Raw genomic sequence first — 22,502 nt, forward strand, 5'->3', positions numbered from 1 at the left:
GTTGGTGGCGCACGCCTTTAATCCCAACACTCAGGAAGCAGAGGCAGGCGGATCTCTGTGAGTTCGAGGCCAGCCTGGTCTCCAGAGCGAGTGCCAGGATAGGCTCCAAAGCAACACAGAGAAACCCTGTCTCGAAAAACCAAAACCAAACCAAACCAAAACAAACAAACAAAAAGATTCATTCACTTTAGAATATCTAGTATCTCTGGAAAAATCCAAACTCTCTACTGTTAGCTTCTGTAAAATAAAAAAAAAATAAGGTACATATTTCTTATTCCAGGAGGAAAGAACCAGATGAAAATAAAACCAAACCCAACAGTGTTAAGTAACTCAGTCATGGTTTTCTGAGCTCCAGAAGACTTGGGTAGCCCCACCTCTTCAGGTACACATCCACAGCGTGTATACAGCTTGTCCTACAGACTCAGGGGAACTTCACTTCATGCTTGCTGCCCTTGGGGAATCCTCCCACAGACCTGACATCTCCAATATGCTGGAGTCTCTACTGCAGCTGAGGGTGCTCCTTTTTCGGTAGCCTCTTGTAGGTTCTCTTCAGGGACTCTGACCCAGCCACAGGGGTCTAAGCCTCAGCTTTTCTCCATTACCCCTTCAATCCTGAGGTCTTCACTATAGCTAAGGCTACATCTTCACCAACCACCTGGTAGCTTCTCACAGTGCCAAGCCTCAGCTTCTTCATGACCTCTGGGTCTTGACTGCAATTGAGGCTGCAGCTTCACCTTTCCTGGCCTTTTCCAACATGAGGCCTCAGCTGCTCCCTGTGACCCATTCATACCTTCATAACCAGTACCACATGTGAGACTCTTACACATCATTATGTTTGGCTGCCAGCTTGAGATGCAGCTTTGGTCCCCTCTGTACCATAGCTTCTATATGCCAACTCTTCAGAAACTTTGAAGATTTTACCTCAATGATACTAGTTTCTTATTAATCACATCGATCTTTCAGCCCTAGTAATTGTCCCAGGAAAGCCAAGAGTTCATGACATTCGATAGTGCCAGTCTCTTGTTGATCACAGCTGATTCTTTAGCTGACCAGAAACTACATATTCTTTATTTTAAAATATTTGCATCATATCCCTGACAGAGTCTGCTTCTCTCTGAAACTTCATTAACCAGGCATTTCTTCCAACAATCTTCCAAACTTATAGCCCATTAAACTTTGACCACTCAATGGCTTTTCCTGCCTGGAGGTCCAAGCACTTCTATAAGCCTTCCAAATCAACATGACCAGGTCTGTCACAGCAATGCCCAATGATCCTGGTACCAATTTTCTGTTTTAGTTTGCTTTCTGCTGCTGTGATAATCACCATGCCAAAAGCAACTCAGGGAAGAAACGGCTTATTTCATATTATAGCTTATGATCCAGCATGAAGAGCAGTCAAGGTAGATATTCCAGCAGGAACTGGGGCAGAGAACATGGAGGATTAGCTGCTTATTGTCTTGTTCTCCATGGGACAGGACCACCTGCCCGGGGGTCACCACCCACAGTAGTCCAGGTCCTTCCACATAATCATTCATGAAGGAAAGACTCCAAAGACATACCCACAGGATAATACAACGGAGGCAGTTCCTCAATTGGAATTCTCTTCCCAGATACAGGTAGATTTGTGTTAAGTGATGAAAACTAACCAGAGCCTGCATATTGCTCTCTTCCAAATCTGAGCAGTTATTACTGAAGCTTATAAATACCCATGTACATATTTTTATGTGGACAAAGTTCTGTTGGCAAGGTTGCTGTGATGAGTATATGCTAAATTTTCAGAAATAGCTAAAGTGGTTTCCAAAGTGTTTACACCATTTTGCTTTTTCACTAGCAGTGAATTGAGATTCCCTGTTGCTTCTCACAAGCATTTGTTTGGCCATTTCAGTGGATGTATAGTAATAGGTTACTGTTTAATTGATAACTCTATAGTGGCATAGGATCATAGTGTTTTATTTTGTGAGTATCTAACCAAGAAGTTTCTTCATTTGTTTGTGTATATGTTTTTTTTGAGACAGGACCTTGCTGTGTAGCCTCGGCTGACCTGAAACTTGATTTGTAGCCTGGGTCATCCTCAAACACACTGTCCTTCTGCCCAGCATTCCCACGTGCTGGGATTCTAAGTGTGTGCTACCATACTCAGCTTCTTTAGTCTATTTAAAAATGTTGTTTGTTGCCAGGCGTTGGTGGTGCACGCCTTTAATCCCAGCACTCGGGAGGCAGAGGCAGGCGGATCTATGTGAGACCAGCCTGGTTGGTCTACAAGAGCTAGTTCTAGGACAGCCTCCAAAGCCACAGAGAAACCCTGTCTTGAAAATCCAAAAAAAAAAAAAAAAAAAAAAAGTTTGTTTAATATTGAGTTTCAAGAGTCATGTTTATATTTTCATATCAGTCCTTTTTCAAATAGGTGTTTTCATGTATTTTCTGCTAGTCTGTGGTTTCTCCTTCCTTTTCTCGATAGTTTTTTTTTTTTTTTCCTTTTTCTCAAAGCAGGTAATTTTTGTTTTTGTTTTTTTGTGGGAGTTTGGGTTTTTAAGACAGGGTCTCACTATGTAGCTCTGCTTGTAGACCAGGCTGGCCTTGAACTCACTGAGATCCACCTGCCTCTGCCTCCCTAAGTGCTGGGATTAAAGGAATGGACCATTATTGGAGGCTTACAAAACAGAAGTTTTAAACTTTAATGAAGTCTACCTAGTTGATGTTGGTGGTGTTTCCCTCAGTTTTCTTCCCTCAGTTATCTTTGCTACACTAACTGAACCTGGAGCTCACAGATTGGCTAGGCTGCTAGCCAGAGAGGTCCCCGTCCCCTGCCAAGATTCTTCTGTTTCCACCTCTTCACACTGGGAAACAGACATATGCCCATGTGCCTAGTTCTACATGATACTAAGGATCTGAAGTTGGGTTCTCATGCTTGCATAACAAGCACTTTGCCCATTAAGCCGTCTCCCTAGCTGGCTCATGCTTTTTGGATCTAACATGTCATTAGCTAAACCTGAGATCACCTATCAGGTTTTCCCCCTGATATTTTCTAGGAGTTTTGTAGGTCTTGTTTTCCATTTATTTTTGTGAAGAGCAAATTTATATCTAAGTTCACTGCTTTGCATGTTCCAGTATCATTTGTTGGCATGACCTTTTCTGCATTGCTCTCAGTCCAGGTGCCCAGCCTGCCCAGTGAAAGTCGTCTTTGTGTGATGTAGGACAGTTGATTTTCATTTTGCTTTCGTTTATTGAAACAGTTCTGGCTATCCTGGAACTTGCTTTGTAGACCTCGTTAGCCTTGAACTCACAGATCCACCTATTTCTGCCTCCTGAGTTCTGGGATTAGGCGTCACTGCCTTCCTGGCTTCCTTTTATTTTGCTATAGTTATATTTAATTTTTCAACTCCAATTTCTGGGTTTTTTTAAATTAATTTATTCCTTATGTGTATGTGCCTGCTTGTCTGTATGTATAACACATTTGTGCAGTACCCACAAAGGCAAGAATTGGACATCAGATGTTCTGAAACTGGAGATAGAGACCCTTGTGAGCCATGTGATTGTGGGTGCTGGGATAGAACCCAGGTACTCTGCAAGAGCAGCTAGTGCTCTTAATAGTTGAGCTATTTCTCCAGTCCTCAATTTAAAAGCAGAACAGAACTAATACCTATCACTGTGGCAATGCTCTTCATGTCAGTAAAGAAATCTATTCAAACAGCTTTAACTGTGGAAAAGCCTAACCTGTTTTGTTACCCTACTCTTGCGTTTTTTTTTGTAAACGATGTGTGTGTGTACCTTTGCCATCTGAGTTTAGAGTGGGATGTGGGCTGTGCTTTTCGGTTAGGAATGGACAGCAGGGGGGTGGGGTGGGCACCTGCCTCTAGCTGATTGCCTTTTTTAAGGTGCCTTTTTTCTTCTCTGCAGGATTGGCTTTATCTTTGTGGTCAATGACTCGGAAGATGTTGATGGCTTGCAAGATGCTGGAGTCGCTGTTCTGAGAGCATATAATTATGTTGTCCAAGAAGTGGATGGTTATCACGCCTTCCAGACTCTCACACACGTATGTTTTTGTTCAAAATGGCAAATACTTTTTAACTTATTCTAAAACAGTTTTATAAAGTAAATTCCTGCATAAACTCTTATGTTTTATGTTTCAGGGTTCCTTATACTTTATTAAGTCATGAATATAATAGAGTGCAGTGTTTATTTAATGTTTAGAATTTATTATTGAGGGGCATATGTGTGCTCCTGTACATGTATGGAGGTCCAGAGAATGACCTTCTGAGTGGGTTCTTTCCTTCTACCGTAGGATCTGGGGATCAAGCTTGGTTGTCAGGCTTGTTAAGCCATAGTGCTGACCATTAGAATCAGTTCTGACTAGTGCTTTAGAGCATCAGGAGTCTAACTAGTGCATTAGAGCATTGCACACTTTGATTATGTGAAATTATCAGTTAATGCCTTTGGCCAATGTAATGTTCTCTTTTTTTTTTTTTTTTTTTTTTAAGTCAGTCTTTTTTTCTTTTGAGACTATCTCATGGTTCCTTTCCACCTTCTTTTCTTCTCATCCCCTCTTTTTTCTTTTTTTTGTTAAAGACAGTTTTATATAGCTAGGGCTAGCCTTGAACAAACTGTGTAGTTGAAGATGACCTTGCATTCTTGATTTTCCTGCATTTACCTCCCCAGTGCTAGTGTGTTAGATATGCAGCACCACACCTGGTTGCTTTTTCTTTCTTCTGAGATAATGTCCAGGCTAGCCTATATTATATATAGTCCAGGCTAGCCTAAAACTCTGGCTCTACTTCCCTCTGCTCCCCAGGGGCTTGTTCATTCAGGCATGTTCCACCACACCTGACTACCGATACTTCTTAAAGCATTTTTGCCTCCTGCATTTGGTATCTGATGTGCTTATGAGCTGATAGAGTCATTTCCAGAAGTCTTTAGTCCTAGCACTCAGGTGCATGGGCATCTCTGAATTCAAGACCAGCCTGATCTACATAGCAAGTTCCAAGCTAGCCAGGCCTTCATGACAATACTCTGTCCTTAAAAAAGTAAGGAAGAAAGAAAGAAAAAAAAAGAAAGACAAATCTTCACTTCTTAAGCAGAGGTGTCTTATGAGAAATATTGAAATGATAGTGTTGCTAAGAAGTTCCAGTTTGCTTTTTAAGAAAAATAGTCTTATTTTTCTAATGTATTTGGTGATTTCATCTCATTTGAAATTTGGATTTAAAAGTGTAGTTGGCTACCTATTTTTCTTTCTTTAGATCTATAACAAGGTGAGGACTGGAGAAAAAGTGAAAGTTGAGCATGTGGTCAGTATCTTGGAGAAGAAATACCCATATGTCGAAGTGAATAGCATTCTGGGGATTGATTCTGCTTATGATCAGAACCGGAAGGTAACACATTCTTTAGAACTTACTTCCTTGGTATTTTAACTTGACTGCAGCATTGGACTATCCTTGGATTGGATGGTGTCTGTAGTGGGGTGTTGTTAAAGTGCCCGGTACTTAGCATGTCAGAATGCAGATGGACCACTTTTTAGTACCCCCTCTCCCCCCTCTTAAAGACAGAATCTTACTGTGCAGCCCTTGGCTGGCCTTGAGCTCTTGGAGAGTGTCTGTCTCTACCCTATGGTGCTGGGATTAAAGGCATGTTGCTACCACTCCTGGCCTCGCTTGTCAGTCTTTGAAAAGTGATTCCATTTCAGAAAATAGTACTTTTTTTTAAAACTTGCATGTGAATTTTTAAATTGGGAAACAATTACTTTTTTGTAATATAATAGTAGTACTTGTATGAAGTATGTTCTGGATAAAACCTATTGGAAGCATAGAACCTGGAGGAGGTGTATGGCACAATATGTATAATTTGACTTAACATCGTTGTTCAGGCTCCAGACGTGTCCATTTTAAGAAATATGTTAACTAGCTGGGTGTGGCAGTGCACCTCTTTAATCCCAGCACTCTGAAGTCAGAGGCAAGTGGATCTCTGAGTTTGAGACCACCCTGGTCTACAGAGCAAATTCCAGGATAGCCAGGGCTACACAGAGAAACCCTGTCTGAAAAAAAAACAAAGAAAAAAAAAAAAAAAGGAAAACCGTGTAATAACCAGAGCCAGTGAAATTGCTTATTAGTACAGATGCTTACTCTACAAGCCTGGTGGGCTGAGTTTGAGCCTCCAAACTCATGTGAAGGTGAGAGAGGGGTGACATAGGACCAAGTACTTTGCGACCAGTCCATACATATTTACATACCCACATCCAAAACAACATTTATTTTTACATTTTGAGAATATTAGAAAATACTTGCTATACTTTGGTTTTTAAAAAGTGCTATCAAAGTTAATAGTTATAACTTAGTAAACAAGGTCTTGTGGCTTTGAAACAACTGTAAGAATGTAAGAACCAGTTCCCTTTTGCAACCCATCTTCATATGGAAAGATGTGCAAAGAATCCCTTTGCCTGTTGATGGCAGTTGACTCCTTGAGTCAGGTTGGAGTGGGCTCCCAGCCTGGGCCAGAAACTGCAGCGCAGGGAGCCAACAAATCTGTCTCTGGCAATTCTCCCAAGTGGTTTTGCTTCTCCATTGAGCAGCCTGGCTAGGAGCTGGACGCCAAGCACCTCAGGTCTCCTCTGAAGAAAGCTGGAGCAGCTGAGCTGGACTCTGAAATCTTCCTTATCTTCCTCTGTTGCTGCCTGTAGCCATTAAGACTCTGCAGCCCCTGAATGTCCAAATTTAAAGAAATGTCTGCTTGACTTAATTTGAGTGTGCAAATAAAGTGAAAGAAAAAATAGGACTAATCAGGGAAGAGTTGTAAATCTGGCTGAAGAAGGGAAAGAGCCCTCCCTGAGCCTGAAGAGGAAAAGTTGCTCAAAGTTCACAGTCAGGCCTACAAGTCTCTTGCCTCTGCAGAGGTGAAGAAACTAAAGAAGCAAGTTTCTTTGTGCCCCCAGCTGCTGCAGTGACCTTTGCAGCTACTTGCTGCTTCCCTGCTTAACTCAGCTAGCCCATTCTGCTTAGCTACCACTGTGTTGTTAACAGTTCTCTGGGGCTCTTTTGTCCTTTGGGCTTGAGCCTGCTGCTGGCTGTCAGTAAGCCCTGTACTGGGGTAGTGGACGGTCTGCTCCCACCAATTGCAGAAAGTTTTATTGTATAATGATGAGCATTGTATACATGATGCTGTTTTTTGTTTGTTTATTTGTTTGTTTTTCAAGGCAGGGTTTCTCTGTGTAACAGTTCTGACTGTCCTGGAACTTGCTCTGTAGACCAGGCAGGCTTCAAACTCACTGAGATCACCTGCCTCTGCCTCTGCCTCCCAAGTGCTGGGATTAAGGGCATGTGCCACTGCCACCTAGCACATGATGCAGTTTTAAAAGCCTAGAGAACTGCCCACACATAAGACAAACATATACACATTCCCTAGTATGTAAAGTTTCTATTTCTTAAAGTTCACCAATTTAATTTCACATTTACCAAGCAAGATAATAACTATGATACCACTTTCTTAAAAATTAACTTACAAATTGTCTGGTTTCCATACTGCTTAAAAAAGAAAGAAATATCTGTAGTCATTTCTTTTGCTATATTTTGTTATTTTTTTAAAGAGTTATTTATTTGTGTGTTATATTTGTGAATATATATGCTACACTTGTATGGCGGAGCCATGAGAACTGCCTTTACAGGTAGTTAGCTACCATGTGGGTGCTGGGAACAGAACCCAGGGGCTCTGCAGGAGTCACAGTGCTCTTAATGACTGAGTCACCACTCTAGCCCTTCTTTTGAATTTTGTTATTTTTAATTATTTTTATCTGTTATTATTGTGTTCATACATATGGATGTCAGACAAAAACTTTTTAGAGTCTGTTACATGGGTTCTGGAGACCAAATCAGGTTGCCAGGCTTACACAGCAAGTGTCTTTACCTACTAAGTCATTTTGCTAGCTCTGTTAACTTTTTATTTTTAATTTAAACAGAAATGTAAGACACTATGTTTTGTTCTATGTGTGTGTGAGGGCGAACATGTGCTTTCTTTTTGTCCTTTGTTTTCTAGGATGCGAGAGGTTACTATGAGCAGACTGGTGTTGGACCCCTGCCTGTTGTCTTGTTCAATGGCATGCCCTTTGAAAAGGAACAGTTAGATCCTGATGAGTTGGAAACCATTACAATGCACAAGATCTTGGAGACCACCTCCTTCTTCCAAAGGGCGGTATATTTGGTGAGTGGTATTTTCAACTTTGAGAGCAAATGGTTTATACTTGGTAGCTTCTGTAGTAGGCAGTACAATTCTGTATTATGCTGGGCATGATGACACATGGCTTTAGTCTCAGTTCTCAGGAGGAGGCAAGTGGATCTCTGTGAACTCCAGGCCAGCCAGGGCTACAGAGTGAGATCACGTCTCAAAAAGCAAAACAAATAACCAAAAAAAAAAAAAAAAAAATACTATTTTCTACAGGCCACTAGTAATTGGTTTGCAGATTCTCAGAAAGTCTTAGTCGAAGAAAAATACCCTTAAACACTGAAATAACAAGTCCTGTTGGTTTTAGGATTAATGTTTACTTTTAAAAATTATAGGAATTTCTAAGAGACATTTTGTTCTGTTTATAAGGAATTTTGACTTTGGAAAGATGCTTTACTTTTATGTAAATACTACTTAATAGTTGTGCAGTGGTAATTCACACAGTATAAAACTCAACTTTTTATTGGCTTTCATTTCATTTATTCATTTACTTGCAGTGCTGGGAGTGGAACTCAGGGCCTCATGCACACCAGCTTAGTTAAACCTAACGCTGATCTACACCCCAAGCTCTACACTTAATGTCTTCAAATGTGTGCGTCCGTGGTTCTGAGTACATACACAGCTGTACAGCCATCACGTCCAGTTTCAGATGACATCATCAGTGCTGGAAGAGTTGGAGTCATAACCCATTTTGTCCTTCTCATAGCCTCTGGCAGCTGACTTTCTATTGGTGGACTTGACTCTTCTGAACATCCCTGTAGATAGAATTCCAGGGGTCCTGGTGCTCCCATGGTGCTATGATCTTCCTTCACATTCCAGTCCTCTTATTGTGTGATGGCTCTTTCTCCAAACCTGAGTTAATGTGTTAGCAAAAACTAAGGCTTACCATGCATCAGCTTATGTTTGGTGTGATCTGAGAGGGCCACTGTGAATATCAAGAATATCAGTGCTTCTGCCACTGTCAAGAGGTTACTTCCTGGGTTCCAGGGACTGGATTGTAATCACAATACAGTTTGTGATACATGTTTGTGATCCCTTTTTTTTTTTTGCTGGGGATGCAGTCATTTTGTATATATCCAAATAGGGCTTTTGTGTTAGGCTAAGGTGGCCTCCAGTTGCCAATCTCCAGCCTTAGTGGTCTGAGTACCACTAGACCTGCTTTTTTGTTTTGTTTTGAGACCAAGTTTCCATGTGTACCCCTGACTGTCGAAGAACTGGCAATCTCCTGCCTCTGCCGTCAGAAAGTAATAGGATTATAGGTGTGTGCCACCAGCTGTGTTTCTTAACTCTGATCTTCAATTGGTCCTTTTATGTATTTGATATATTTTTATTGATATTATTTATTTGGTACTAATGAGTTTTGTAGCCATGATTTCTTTTAGTTCTTTGAGCATTTTTAATATTTAAATTCTTTGTGTTTTAAGTCTACTGTGGGTTTTTGCAAGAACAGTATATATTGGCCATTTGGTTTTTTATTGTTGTTTTGGGTATGTGTATATTTTTTTCTTTTTGATTGTTTAGTATTTTCTTGTTATAATTGGACATTTTAGCTGTAATAACTCTTTGAACCAGAACCAAGGGAGATGTTCATTATTGTGCTATTTGTTGTTCTTACAGTTGTTACTTGTTTTATAACGACTTTCTTTAAAAGATTCTTTGTTGTGTGTGAGAACTCTGCAGTATCTTCTTATTTAGCCTATTAACTAGCTAGTAAATGAACACATTTTCCTAAGGTTCCCCCTCCCCCCAAGTATCTCTGTGTTCACATTGCGGCTTGACTTGAGTACTCAGCTAGGCATTGACAGCTGTTCTTAGCCTTCTTGTCTCTGTGTGTTTGGTGCCAGAGGTTGAACCCTAGGGCCTTGTGTATGATAAGGAAACACTTAGACACACCCCAGCCTTCTTAGCCTTCAATTATTGCTTGCACAGATTATCAGGGTTCATTATCAGAGCTGAGGGCTTTCATGAATTTTCTTGGGGTGTGCAGTACTCTGGGCACCATGCTTCAGATTCTGGAGAGTGCATCAGAAATTCGTATCCTCTTGGAACGAGCATCTCATTCTCCAATTTCATCTGATTGTGTTTGCAAATATCACAGGGGAAAAGCTATTGAACTGTTACTCAGCTCAAATAGAGAACCTTGGGAACTCTGCGTTGCTTCTTTTGGTGATCTGTCTGCATGGATGTCTGTGCGAGGGTCTCAGAAGCCCTGGAACTGGAATTACAGACAGTTGTGAGCTGCCCATGTGGGTTCTGGGACTTGAACCCTGGTCCTCTGAAAGAGCAGCCAGTGCAAAATCACTGAGCAATCTCTCCAGCCCCTCATATATCTTTATGCTCTTATCCATCCCCCTCCAAAAAAAAAAAAAAAGAAAAGAAAAGAAAATCCAAGACAGAATTAGAACTAGAAAAACCATTAGCTTTATATCCTCTTTTATAGCTTGTATCCATTACCTGCTTGTGATGGTTTGAATTCTCAATAGGTGTGTATATTTGAAAGCATGGTTGCTAGTTGGTGAAACTACTGGGGAAGGATCAGGTTGTGTGGAAGAGGTATTGGAAGTAGTATCACTGGGGGTAGGCTTTGAGATTTCAGAAGCTCACTCCATTTTCCCAGGTACTTCTCTCTGCCTCCTACTTGTGGATAAGTACATAAGATCTCAACTACTGCTCCAGTGCCGGGCCTTTTGCCTGTTGCCATGTTCCAGCCATGAGAATCATGGACTCTAACCCTCTGGAACTGTGAGCCCTAAATTAAACATTTTCTTTTTCAGTTGCCTTCATCATGGTGTTTTGTCATGGAAATAGAAAAGTAGCTAAGACACCTGACTTGTAGTAAAATATACAAAACATGAGATCCTCCCACTTTCAGTGTTCGGTGAACTGGCATTTTCAGTCACAATTTTATGCAACCCTCGCCACTATCCTGTAGAACTTTTCCACACAGATTTTAAATCTTTCATCTATTATTATCAGTGTGTGTGTGTGTGTGTGTGTGTGTGTTCACTCTTATCCACTCAGTTTCAGGCTGTTTAGAGGGTTTCTGTCTCTTAGCTATCTTGAAGAATCCTGCAGTGAGTCCTGCCCTGCTAAGGATTGAAGCCAGAGCTTTGCATGCCAGGCAGGTCCTCTACCAGCGAACCTGCGCCTCAGCTCTCTACTCTCTTGATAATGTCCTTTAATGAAAAGGTTCCATTGTGATGAGTTTTAGTTTAGTCTTTCCTTTTGTTTTGTACTCTCATTGTTTTATCCAAGAAAGTACTGCTAAATCATTGTTCAGCCGTTATGAAGATTTTGTCTGGTGTTTTCTGCTAAGACCTTTATGATTGCAAATCGTTAGGGCAAATCTTTGACCTATTTTGAGTTAATTTGAAATTTTTTACATGTATTATTGTTTAGGGGTTGTATATGCTACCACGTGTGGAAGTCAAAGGACAACTGTGGAGTCCAGATCTTTCCACCTTTCCATGGGTTCTAGAGAATCAAACTCAGGCTGCAGGTTGGCCCAGCAAGCTCCTGACTGACCATGGAGCCATCTCACCAGCCTTTATAATGCTTTCAAGACAAGGTCTCACTGTGTAGCATTGGCTAGTCTAGATAGACTGGGCTAGCCTTGAACTCACAGAGATTCATCTGACCTTGAGTGTTGGAATTAATGATGTGTACCAGTATACCCAGTCTCCAAAAGACTTTTGTATGGCAACATTGACATTTAGAACAAATCTACTTACTTTAAAAATTTATTTCTGGCTGGGCAGTGGTGGCGCATTCCTTTAATCCCAGCACTTGGGAAATAAAGACAGCCAGGTCTCTGCATTTGAGGCCAGCCTGGTATATAGTGCAAGTTCCAGGTAGCCAGGCCTACTCTGTTTCGAAAAGCCAAAAATAAATAAAAATTCATTTCTGGCATTTTTAACAGCTGGTACTATATCAACTTAACTGCAGAACAAAATTTGGTCCTTACTTTATACCTCATATAAAAATGAATTCAAGGGCTGGCAAAATGGCTCAGTGGGTCAGGAGCTTGCTGGGCCACTCTGGCAGTCTGAGTTTGATTCCCTAGAGCCCCTGTAAAGGTGAAAAGAGAGAAGTGACTCTGCAGAGGTTGTAGGCCTCCCTGCATGGAAAGCTGACTTAGCTTTCTTGTTCCTGAGCCTCCTGTCTTCCTTACCAGCAGCGCCCTGTGTGGTGATAGAGATATGTGTGTATATGTTCACACTGTGCACATTACTGGGCTCACATAGCTCTTAGCGTATAACAAGCTGTTACAGAGCTACTTTTTTTTTTTTCCTAGTGAATTATTTTTGCTGATATTCCTTTAACGCTCCTGACCTGTCTGTTTCTTCTTTCATACAGGGTGAACTGCCGCATGATCAAGATGTGGTAGAATATATCATGAATCAGCCAAACGTTGTTCCAAGAATCAATTCTAGGATTTTGACAGCTAAGCGAGAGTATCTGGATCTGACAGCAAGCAGTAAGGAGCTTTTCAGTAACGTTCTTATATTTATTAGATTATAATAGTAAGATGATAACCCAAAATTATGATATATGCTTCTGAAGTTACAGGATTTTCCTTCTAAAAAAGATACATTCTGGGACTGGAGAGATGGCTCAGTGATTAAATAATACTTGCTGCTTTTGCAGAGGATTGGGTGTGGGATTCACCTCCCTCTTGTAGCCTCCACAAACATACATGCATACAGCCAAAACACTCTTACACATAAATTAAAAATAAATCTTTAAAAAAGAGAGTAAGAACCAGCCATGTATGGTATGACATTATACCTGCAGCAGGAAGGCTGCAATTGTCAGGTAACTGTAGGAGCTGGGGCTGGTGGCACTCCTGGAACTTTAAGGAGTTTAAGGTAGGGTGCGGGGATTTGGGAGGAGCAGCAGTATTATGGGCTGGGGTGGCTGGGGCAGGACAGTGCAGCTTTAGAAGCTTAGAGGAATAGTGATGTGGGCACTGGAGACTTTAGTAGAGCCACAAGAATTTCATTCCTTTTTGACCTTCAGTTCAGTTCCAAGGACTCCAAGGATGTTTCTGTCTTTCCAGTAATTTAGCTTGTCAGAATTCCCAAAAAACAGTCTCTCAGTGAGGTCCGCATCTCTTTGTGAGATGTGGGCTAATAGCCCTGAGGGAAGCTTTAATGGAATACTCTCTAATCCTGAAGTCACCCAGCTCAACTGCCTCACACTTACACAGGATAATTACTTGCACTCCTCTCCAGTGACATGAGAAAGAATGACCTAGGCAGGGGAGGAATCCATTATCAAAGCATAGATGTTACCATACCCTGTGGACTATATATATAGGGAAAGAGTGCACATTTGGAAAGTTCCTCAAGCCATCTCAGATGGAGTGCCCAAGAGAAAAATGTCAACTCCCATGAATCCTGCAAATACAGTTCAAAAGACACATACTTGGTGGCAGCCATGTTTCTCAGTGCCATATAGGCACAGGGACATTCACTTACCGGAGCTAAACACTTACAAGAAAAGCTGCTTGCTCAACTGCAGAAAGATGGTGTCTGTCAAAAAGACAACTCCTTGGGAGCAATTCTGCAACAGGTGACTACTCTGCATCCTAAGGACCTCCCCTACGCCTTAAAGGATTATATGTTTAAGGAGCTTCACCCTGACTGGCCAGGGTACAGCTAGACAGACAGATGGTCATTGGAGTTAATGCTCTCTAGAAAACTAAATCCACCTCAGCACTGGCACAAGCTGTTTAGAATCTTCCATGTGTTCCAGCAGAGATGCAACAGTCTTTGGATTCAGAGTTTGTTGATCATCTAATGAACAAAAAAAGCTTGACTATCTCACCTGACTAGCAAGAGCCCCACCGACATTAAGTGGCTGTTTGAATCCCATCAGTGAAAACTCTGTTCAGGCCTTCTACTGCCCCCTATAGCTGCTGCCGTTCCCATGCACCTAACACACCTGCCTGTCTCAAATCCTCCTCAGACTATAAATCCCAGCTCCTATTCCCCAAGAGCTCCAGAAGGTCAGTGGACTCAAGACCTTCTAGTTGACAACTTAGTCAAAATGGTAACATTTTCAAGGCCCTGGAAGACAACAAACCTTTAGGATTTGTCTGGAAACTTGTCCAGATCTGCTAAAGTATCCAAAGCCGATGGGAGAAAACCATCTAGTGTTTCACAAAAGGACTAAAATGAAGTCTAAAACTCATAATGAAAAGGACCAAATAAAAAAGCCTGACATTGGAAGAAGACTATCCAAGAGAAGAAACTGCCATGCTGAGTAACTCCTCTGGTAAACCCAGTGAAGGAGTTGAAGAACGTTGCACTGCTTCTATGCAGCCTCTTCAACAGTTTAAATCGCAGATTATTCAGTAAATAGATTGCTAGTGCTAGTGTATCCTATGAGCAACACCAGAATTACAAGGATGATTTCAGTGCTGAGTATGCTGAATACAGGGCTTTGCTGGTCAAGATGGAAACTGGAGCTAGGAGATTTGTCAAACTGGATTCACAATGACAATGACTTTCTCTGAGCTCAAAAGAGTACCAGAATGTTCCTGAAAAGGTCTCACAAGAGTTTAGGAAGAACAAGCAGTCCCAGTTACCATGAAGAATTTATACAGGTTGGAGTATCTTCAGAACACGCTGCCTCACATCAAAAGATAACATGGGAGTTTAGCTAACGGGTTTCAGTATTAGTGAACTTGAGTTATGTTTTCCCTCTCCATTTTATTTTGCTTTCTTGCATTTTGAAGTTGATTTTCCCCCACTTCCAAGACTTGTTTGTTAACAGAAGCAGGATATATATATATATATATATATATATATATATATATATATATAATATATATATATATGGGAAGTCCAGTGTCTACTTCAAATCAACTTTTTGTTGAAAATCTTGTTTGTCATTAGAGATGAGTTTTTAGATATCAGGTATGTATTGTCCACACTTAAGAGTTGTGTATATTTGCAACAAAGCAGTAATATCCAAAGTAAAATGCTGACCTTTCTTAATGCAAGCTCTTTGCCTTAAGTTGTAAAACATTTAGACATTTCCACAAAATAAAAAAAAATCAAAACCCTGTTGTAGAGGGTTGAAAAATAGAAGAGTGTGGGTGGTGGCTTTTCTTTCTTTGTTTGTTTCTTTGTTTCTTCCTTCCTTCTTTCCTTCCTTCCTTCCTTCCTTCCTTCCTTCCTTCCTTCCTTCCTTCCTTTCTTTCTTTCTTTTTTGTTTTTGTTTTTGTTTTTTGAGACAGGGTTTCCCTGTGGCTTTGGAGGTTGTCCTGGAACTAGCTCTTGTAGACCAGGCTGGTCTTGAACTCACAGAGATCCATCTGCCTCTGCCTCTGCCTCTGCCTCTGCCTCTGCCTCCCGAGTGCTGGGACTAAAGGCATGTGCCACCACTGCCCGGCGCTCGCTCTCTCTCTCTCTCTCTCTCTCTCTCTCTCTCTCTCTCTCTTTCTTTCTTTCTTCCTTACTTTCTTAGATTTATTTATTTATTATGTATACAGTGTTCTTCCTGCATGTATGCCTGCATGCCAGAAGAGGGCACCAGATTCAACCATGTCGTTGCTGGAAATTGAACTTAGAATTTCTGAAAGAGCAGCCAGTGCTCTTAACCTCTGAGCCATCTCTCCAGCCCTCATTCTAGAATCTTATACATGCTAGAAAGTATAGTACTTTATCACTTTGCTACAACTGCAGCCTCAATTTTATGTGTCTGGGTGTTTGCCCTCATGTATGTATGTGTACCATGTGCATGCTGGTGCCTGCAGAGGCCAGAAGATCCTCTGGAACTGGAGTTACACATGATTGTGAGTCACCATGTGGGTGCTGGAAATCAAACCCAGATCCTTTGGAAGAGCAGCCAGTGTTCTTAACCAACAGTATCTCTCTAGCCCTATCAAACTCAACTTTTTTTGAGACAGGGTTTCTCTGTGGCTTTGGAGGCTGTCCTGGAACTAGCTCTTGTAGACCAGGCCGGTCCCGAACTCACAGAGATCCACCTGCCTCTGCTTCCTGAGTGCTGGGATTAAAGGCATGGGCCACCAACGTCCAGACAAACTCAACTTTTTACAATACATGATTTGATGTTTTTTAGCTTATTCTCAAAACTTTTGCTGTTGTCACCATTGTCTAATGCTGAGACATATCATCACTCCACATAACCCGGTCTCCCCTGTGTCATTGCTCCATTCCCTCCCTCCCTCTCTAGTCCTTTCTATTGACTTAAGCTGCACCCGTCTCCCCTGTGTCATTGTTCCATTCCCTTCCTCCCTCCCCTAGTCTTATATTGATTTAAGCTGCTTTCTGGTTCTATGGATTTCACTATTCAGGACATTCCATATAACTTGGACGCTTTTGTGCATGGCTTCTCATTTATGGTTTAGCCTGTTCCTACAGTTCATCCAATGTCAGTATTTCATTTCTTTTAGTTACTTAAATGTTCTGTTCCTTACTGGCAGCTGATGGACATTTGGGTGTTCTCCACAACTCTGATTTGAAGAGTTATGGTGAACCCATGAGGAGTCTGTTCCAGACTTTCAATGGCATTTCACCAAACACTTGGAAATACGGTGAGCTTCTCATCACTTACCCCTTATGATCCTTCTGTAAGGAAGGAAAGACATATGAAGTCTCTATTGTAGATCAGTATAATGAAAATATGGAAGCCTGTAATCATGGCTACTTGGGAGGTTGAGGCAGAAAGATTACAAGTTCAAAACCTGCTTGAGCTCCATAATGAATTCAAGGCTAGTCTAGGCAATTTAGTGAGCTTTTGTTTTAGAAATAAAAATTTAAAAAATGTGGATTAACTTAGCTGTTAATTGCTTGTCTTACATATGCAAAGCCTGGAGCTTAATTCCTAGTATTGGGCAGGGGAGGGAGGAAAAGCAGGTAAACAAAAGTAAAATGTAGGCCAGGCGGTGATGGCTCACGCCTTTATTCCCAGCACTGGGGAGGCAGAGGCACAAGGATCTCTGTGAGTTTGAGGCCAGCCTGGTCTACAGAGTGAGTTTCAGGATAGTCTCCAAAGCTATAGAGAAACAAACAAATAAACAAACAAAAAGTAAAATGTAGATCTAGAGGGTTCAGATACAGTTCAGTTGGTAAGAGTGCTAGTTTAGTACACACAAAGCATTTCGTTCAGTGCCCTAGCACCACATAAATTTGGGTGTGAAGAACCTGCTCATAAAGTGGACCGAGTAGTTCTTCACAGGCCAGGGTTACCTTCAGAAGTCAGTCTAGAATGAGACAAGTAGTTCTGTGTCTCTGTGTCTGTCTGTCTGTCTGTCTCTGTCTGTGTCTCTGTCTCTGTCTCTCTCTCTCTCTGTGTCTGTCTGTCTGTCTGTCTGTCTGTCTGTCTGTCTGTCTGTATCTTTGTGTGCTTAAGACAGGGTCATGCTATATAGTCCTAGCTGGCCCGGAACTCGCCAGCTATAGATCAAGTTGGCCTTGAACTCATGGAGTTGTGCCTGCCTATGCCTCCCAAGTGCTAGTATTAAAAGCGTGTGCCACCACACAATACTTCATTTATTTTTAATTAAGCTGGAATGGTAGGCTAAATGGGTATAGTGGTCATATTGTAATTCCGTCACTTAGGTAACAGAAGACAAGAGAATTTAGAGTTAAGAAAAGGAAAAGAATATCCAAACAAATAAATTTAAAATGTGAAAGGTTGTCTTTGGTTTTAACAGTACTTAAGGAGCATGGCAGCAGTGCCATGTGTTAGATTGTATTTCTGTGCTACAGTGGCAGGTCTCCTTTCTCTCACTCAGCCCATGGCAGGGGTCAGTGACGAGGCACTGTCATCCCGACTATCCTCTGGCCTTTCCTATCCTGGGACCTTTTAAAGAAGCCATTGTCTAAATTTTTTCTTTTTTTCCCCAGATAACTTCTTTGTGGATGATTTTGCCAGATTTTCTTCCTTGGACTCTAGGGGCAAGACTGCTGCCATAGCCAACAGTATGAACTATCTAACAAAAAAAGGTAACCCATCTGGGCTTGGCTTGGATCCAATGTATTTAGTCTTTACTTGGTATTTGAAAATAAAATTTCATCTTATTGTCTTGGGAAAAGAGATTCCATAATTGCTTTTATTAATTTTCTCTTAAATTCAAGTATAGAAAATACGTACTTAAAATGTAATTCTTTATATGTGTTTAAAAATTCAAACATTTTCTTTATAAATTTTATCATTAAAATTGATAGGAAAAGCCCTTCATGGTTCAAAATGGAAAACATTGTATGAAAATGATTTTGCCTGATTCTTTGATAACACCATAGAGCTGATTTTATTGTCGTACTTAGAGGGTAAACTAGATTTTAGAAAGCCTCGTATAATTCTTTAAAGTGGTTTTATGCAGTTACTTAATCTATACTTGTCTAAAGTGACTGTTTTCAGTGGCAGGCAGGTCCTTTCCCAGAGTAGTTCCAGTAATAATTGTTACCCTGGAAAGCAGCAGTTGTCATTAGGATGGCTCCGTTTACCCTGCGGCCATCTTCCCGCTGGATTCCCATGCTGTGTATGTTCACACAGTTAGTCCACTGGATTTCTCCAAGGTTTTTATCTCTGAGGGATAAAATAGAATAGAGCTAGAATAGAGCTTGGACATGGTGGGAGCTAGAGCAGAAAACAGCCCAGCCTTGTTAGCTATGTGTGATCTGTTGACTCTTCTGATGGGCATTTGATTATACAAATGACATTCTCTTTTCTTTTACTGTTTTTTCTTTGCCTTTGTCCAGGAATGTCCTCCAAGGAAATCTATGGTAACTCAAAACTTCAGAATGTTCCCTTCATTTTCATAATTAATTTATGTGGTTTCAGGACCATATTCAGAATTTATTGACATTTCATTGTGATGTTTCTGAAACCCGTGGGTAACATAGATTGTAGATAAATTATATAATGTTTATATAAAACATTTATACACAGGTATAAATGTTTGGAGACCTTTCAGAAAGTTGTAAGTTAATATGATTAAATACTATATTGCGTTGCCCACATGTTTCATTGTATGCTAACAGATCCCCCAGACCACAGGACAGTTAATCAATGCATGTTCCTAGTTTTCAATTGAGTTGCTTGGAAGATTGCTCTGCTTCATGTTAGTAGAGAATTTCCATCCACTACCTTCTTGCTTTGTATCTACAAAAGCACTCATTTTCTTATTTTTCGTTTTGCATGTTTTTGAGAAATTATTTGGCCTGTTTAATGTTGGAACAAAGATTATTTTTTTTCTTCTTCTAGTCAGTTTGTTGTGTTTATTTTTCTGCAGATGATTCCTTTATTAGGCCAGTGACTTTTTGGATTGTTGGGGATTTTGATAGCCCATCTGGACGGCAGTTATTATATGATGCCATTAAACATCAGGCAAGTTTCTCAGATTTCATTCTGGGAGGGGGATTATAGAGTGTTTTGTTTTGTTTTGTGTTTGTTTGTTTCTGAGGCTCCAATTGGCTCTGTGCTAGTGTGATTACTCTAGTGTTTCTAATTTTTCTTAGCGTGCTGAGGGAAATGAGCATAGTGTCTTCACAGGTTGTCAGCTCCTAAGAAAAGAGGTCAAAGACTGCAGGGCCTAGCTTCCCTTGAGGGAGGGAATAGATTCTTTAAGAGAAAACCTAATGGCATTCTCAGTGTAGGATTTCCTTGCATGACTGTGCAGGTGCTTCTGCAGTGATCTTGCCATGCACTGTCACATCAAGAGAGGTCCATACACGAGGCTTTCCCAAGCCAGCAGGTTGGCGTGTGTTCCACATAAGTAGATGCAGGCTCCCAGACAGGTGTTCACATAGCAGCTGTAACTCAACTTGTATGTTACAATAGAAGTTGAGGTTGCAGTGCTGAGTGGTTGAGAAGAAATGGGTTCTTCTGGACAGTATCATTGTCAGGAGCAGATGTCAAGAACCTTGGATGTTTCACTTTGCAGCTTCATTTAGAAGTCACAGTTCTCTTTGTGTGTCTTTCTAACCTGTGTCCTAGGAAGACTGTATGAAGTAAAAAGATATCCAGGGATTTTTAAAATTTCACTGTGGTGCCAAGGGCCTTCACTGTTTAAAACACTGCATGCGATACTGTGGTCAGTTGAAGGTTGAGTCAGGGCAGTTCATAATGATGGGTGACAGATGTATACACAGGGCTCTCTAATGTGAATGGAGAAATTCTTCACATGGTCCCAGAGTGGGAACACCAAGAAGGAGAGTTCTAGCTCTTAAATATATATTTGCATTGAGGTGAAGTTTGCATTCATGTACTTAGTGTCACAAGCAAGTTATGTCCCTGTATCCAACCCCAGATCAAGAAATAATGATGTCACTGAAGGCCCCCTAGCCACTGCTCCCCTTCCTCTTCTTATATCATCAAATTTTATAATGTATACTTATATTTGGTTCCTTTACTCAACATTTTGTGAACTGACTTTTTAAATTTCAGTGACTTTTAAAAAAATTATCTCTTTTGATGTGTATGAATGTTTTGCCTATATGTGTGTATGTGCATACACACACACACACACACACACACACACACACACACACACACACACACACGTGCACAGGCACACCCTACATGCATGCTTGATGCCCAAGAAGGCCAGAGTGCATCAGAGCCCCTAGAACTAGAGTTATGTATAGCTGTGAGCTGTCACATGGGTACTGTGAACCAATGAGGGTTCTCTAAAAGAGCAGTAAGTGCTCTTAACAGCTGAGCCATCTCTCCTGATCCCTTTTGTTTGTTTGTTTTTTGGCTACATTTTAATGTATGGGAAGAGACACTCACATGGCATGGTGCATATGTGGAGGTCAGAAGGCAACTTATGGAAAAGTATTTTCCTTCCACACTAAGAGTCATAGGGATTGAACTCAGGTCTCTACTAGTGACAAGTACCTTTACCCACTAAGCCATCTCACTGGCCAGCTTACATTCTTGATATAAGCCTTGTTTGCTTTTATGGTCCTCCATGTGGTCCTCCATGTGGATTCATGTTTTGGTTTTGTTAAATAGTTTGTCTTTTACCCATGGGGAGTTTCATTGTTGCTGGCATCTGAAAAGGCCAGGTGAGCAGAAACATGAAGAAGGATTTGAATTTAGAAAGATGGAATGCAGTTAGCGTATAAAATGTATGAGGAAACACAGCATTCTTGATGTCTGCTGTGTTTATTGAAATGAAATTGGAAAGGAAGTCTGGGGCCAGTCCTTTACAGGATTTGGCAGACTTGATCGTACACATCATCTGAATTTTATTTTGATTACAGACAACTACTGAAGATGTTTAGAAGAGATATTGCTATTATGGAGCATGACTAATGTTAATATTGTCTGCCCTGCACCCTTTCCCCCTTGGAGGCAAGGTCTCACCACGTGATTCTGGTCTGGCTGTGTAGCCCAGGCTGGCTTTCAGACATCTGCCTGTCTCTGCCTTTTGAGTGCTAATATTAAAGACATGTATGTCCCACCATTCCTGGTCAGTGTTGCCTTTTTAAAGTTCTTAACATGTACTGAATAATTCTTATCTCCCTTTTTGTAAATAGAAAACCAGTAACAATGTTAGGATAAGTATGATCAATAATCCCAGCCAAGAGATAAGTTACTCGAACACTCCAATCTTCAGAGCCATCTGGGCAGCTCTCCAAACACAGACTTCCAACTCAGCTAAGAACTTCATCACCAAAATGGCCAAAGAGGAGACAGCAGAGGCCCTGGCCGCAGGAGTGGACATCGGGGAATTCTCTGTTGGGGTAAGGCTTAAGGCTCTGAGGCTAGCCTGGTCATTCATGTTTCTCTCCTGGGCTGATGTATACTATTCATAATAGGGTTTGTGATTGCTTCTGAGTCTCAAGATACTTTTTGTTGTTGTTGAATTAGAATCTTAACAAAAAATAATTCTATCATGTTACATTTTACTTCCAAACTTGTTTACTTTCAAGATGTGCGGGATATAAGTTTGTGCCACTTTGTACTATCTTTAAAAGACAATATTTGATTTATTTATAAAGTAGAAAAACAGATTATAGTTTTAAAATTTCTTATAAAGTCATGAGTATATTGATTTTCAGTTAGAGGAAATGGCTGTCACTTGAAGTTATACCAAGATTTAAAATTGCAAAATAAAGTTATTGAGAATAACTGCCAGGTAAACAAATCAGTAGAAAATAGGAAAACGGAATGAACAGTTTATGAGGAGCGCATAAAGAAGAGAAAATGGAGAATTAAGATGTTATAATATTAATTATGAAATTTAGTTATCCTCACAAAAGCACTTTATAATTTACTTATTGTTGTTATTCAGTTATGTGGTTTGCTTAATAACA

The 22,502-nt window shown here is 40.7% G+C and overlaps 1 protein-coding gene and 1 pseudogene across 3 annotated transcripts in view; both read left to right on the forward strand.

Moving 5' to 3' along the window:
* Positions 1 to 22,502, forward strand: part of Uggt1 (UDP-glucose glycoprotein glucosyltransferase 1) — a 118,162-nt gene that overhangs the window by 58,136 nt on the left and 37,524 nt on the right. For 2 of the 3 annotated variants that reach the window (XM_027386884.2, XM_027386882.2), the window contains exons 16-23: positions 3,898 to 4,033; positions 5,235 to 5,366; positions 8,017 to 8,181; positions 12,559 to 12,679; positions 18,084 to 18,182; positions 18,939 to 18,962; positions 19,472 to 19,566; positions 21,723 to 21,929. In XM_027386884.2, the coding sequence (XP_027242685.1) occupies positions 3,898 to 4,033; positions 5,235 to 5,366; positions 8,017 to 8,181; positions 12,559 to 12,679; positions 18,084 to 18,182; positions 18,939 to 18,962; positions 19,472 to 19,566; positions 21,723 to 21,929 (979 nt within the window). The remainder of the gene's footprint in view (positions 1 to 3,897; positions 4,034 to 5,234; positions 5,367 to 8,016; positions 8,182 to 12,558; positions 12,680 to 18,083; positions 18,183 to 18,938; positions 18,963 to 19,471; positions 19,567 to 21,722; positions 21,930 to 22,502) is intronic. The other variant, XM_027386883.2, reaches the window with a different exon arrangement.
* LOC103161661 lies at positions 12,690 to 14,994 on the forward strand (annotated as a pseudogene).

This window comes from Cricetulus griseus (assembly GCF_003668045.3).
Source record: "Cricetulus griseus strain 17A/GY chromosome 1 unlocalized genomic scaffold, alternate assembly CriGri-PICRH-1.0 chr1_1, whole genome shotgun sequence".
NCBI lineage: Eukaryota > Metazoa > Chordata > Mammalia > Rodentia > Cricetidae > Cricetulus > Cricetulus griseus.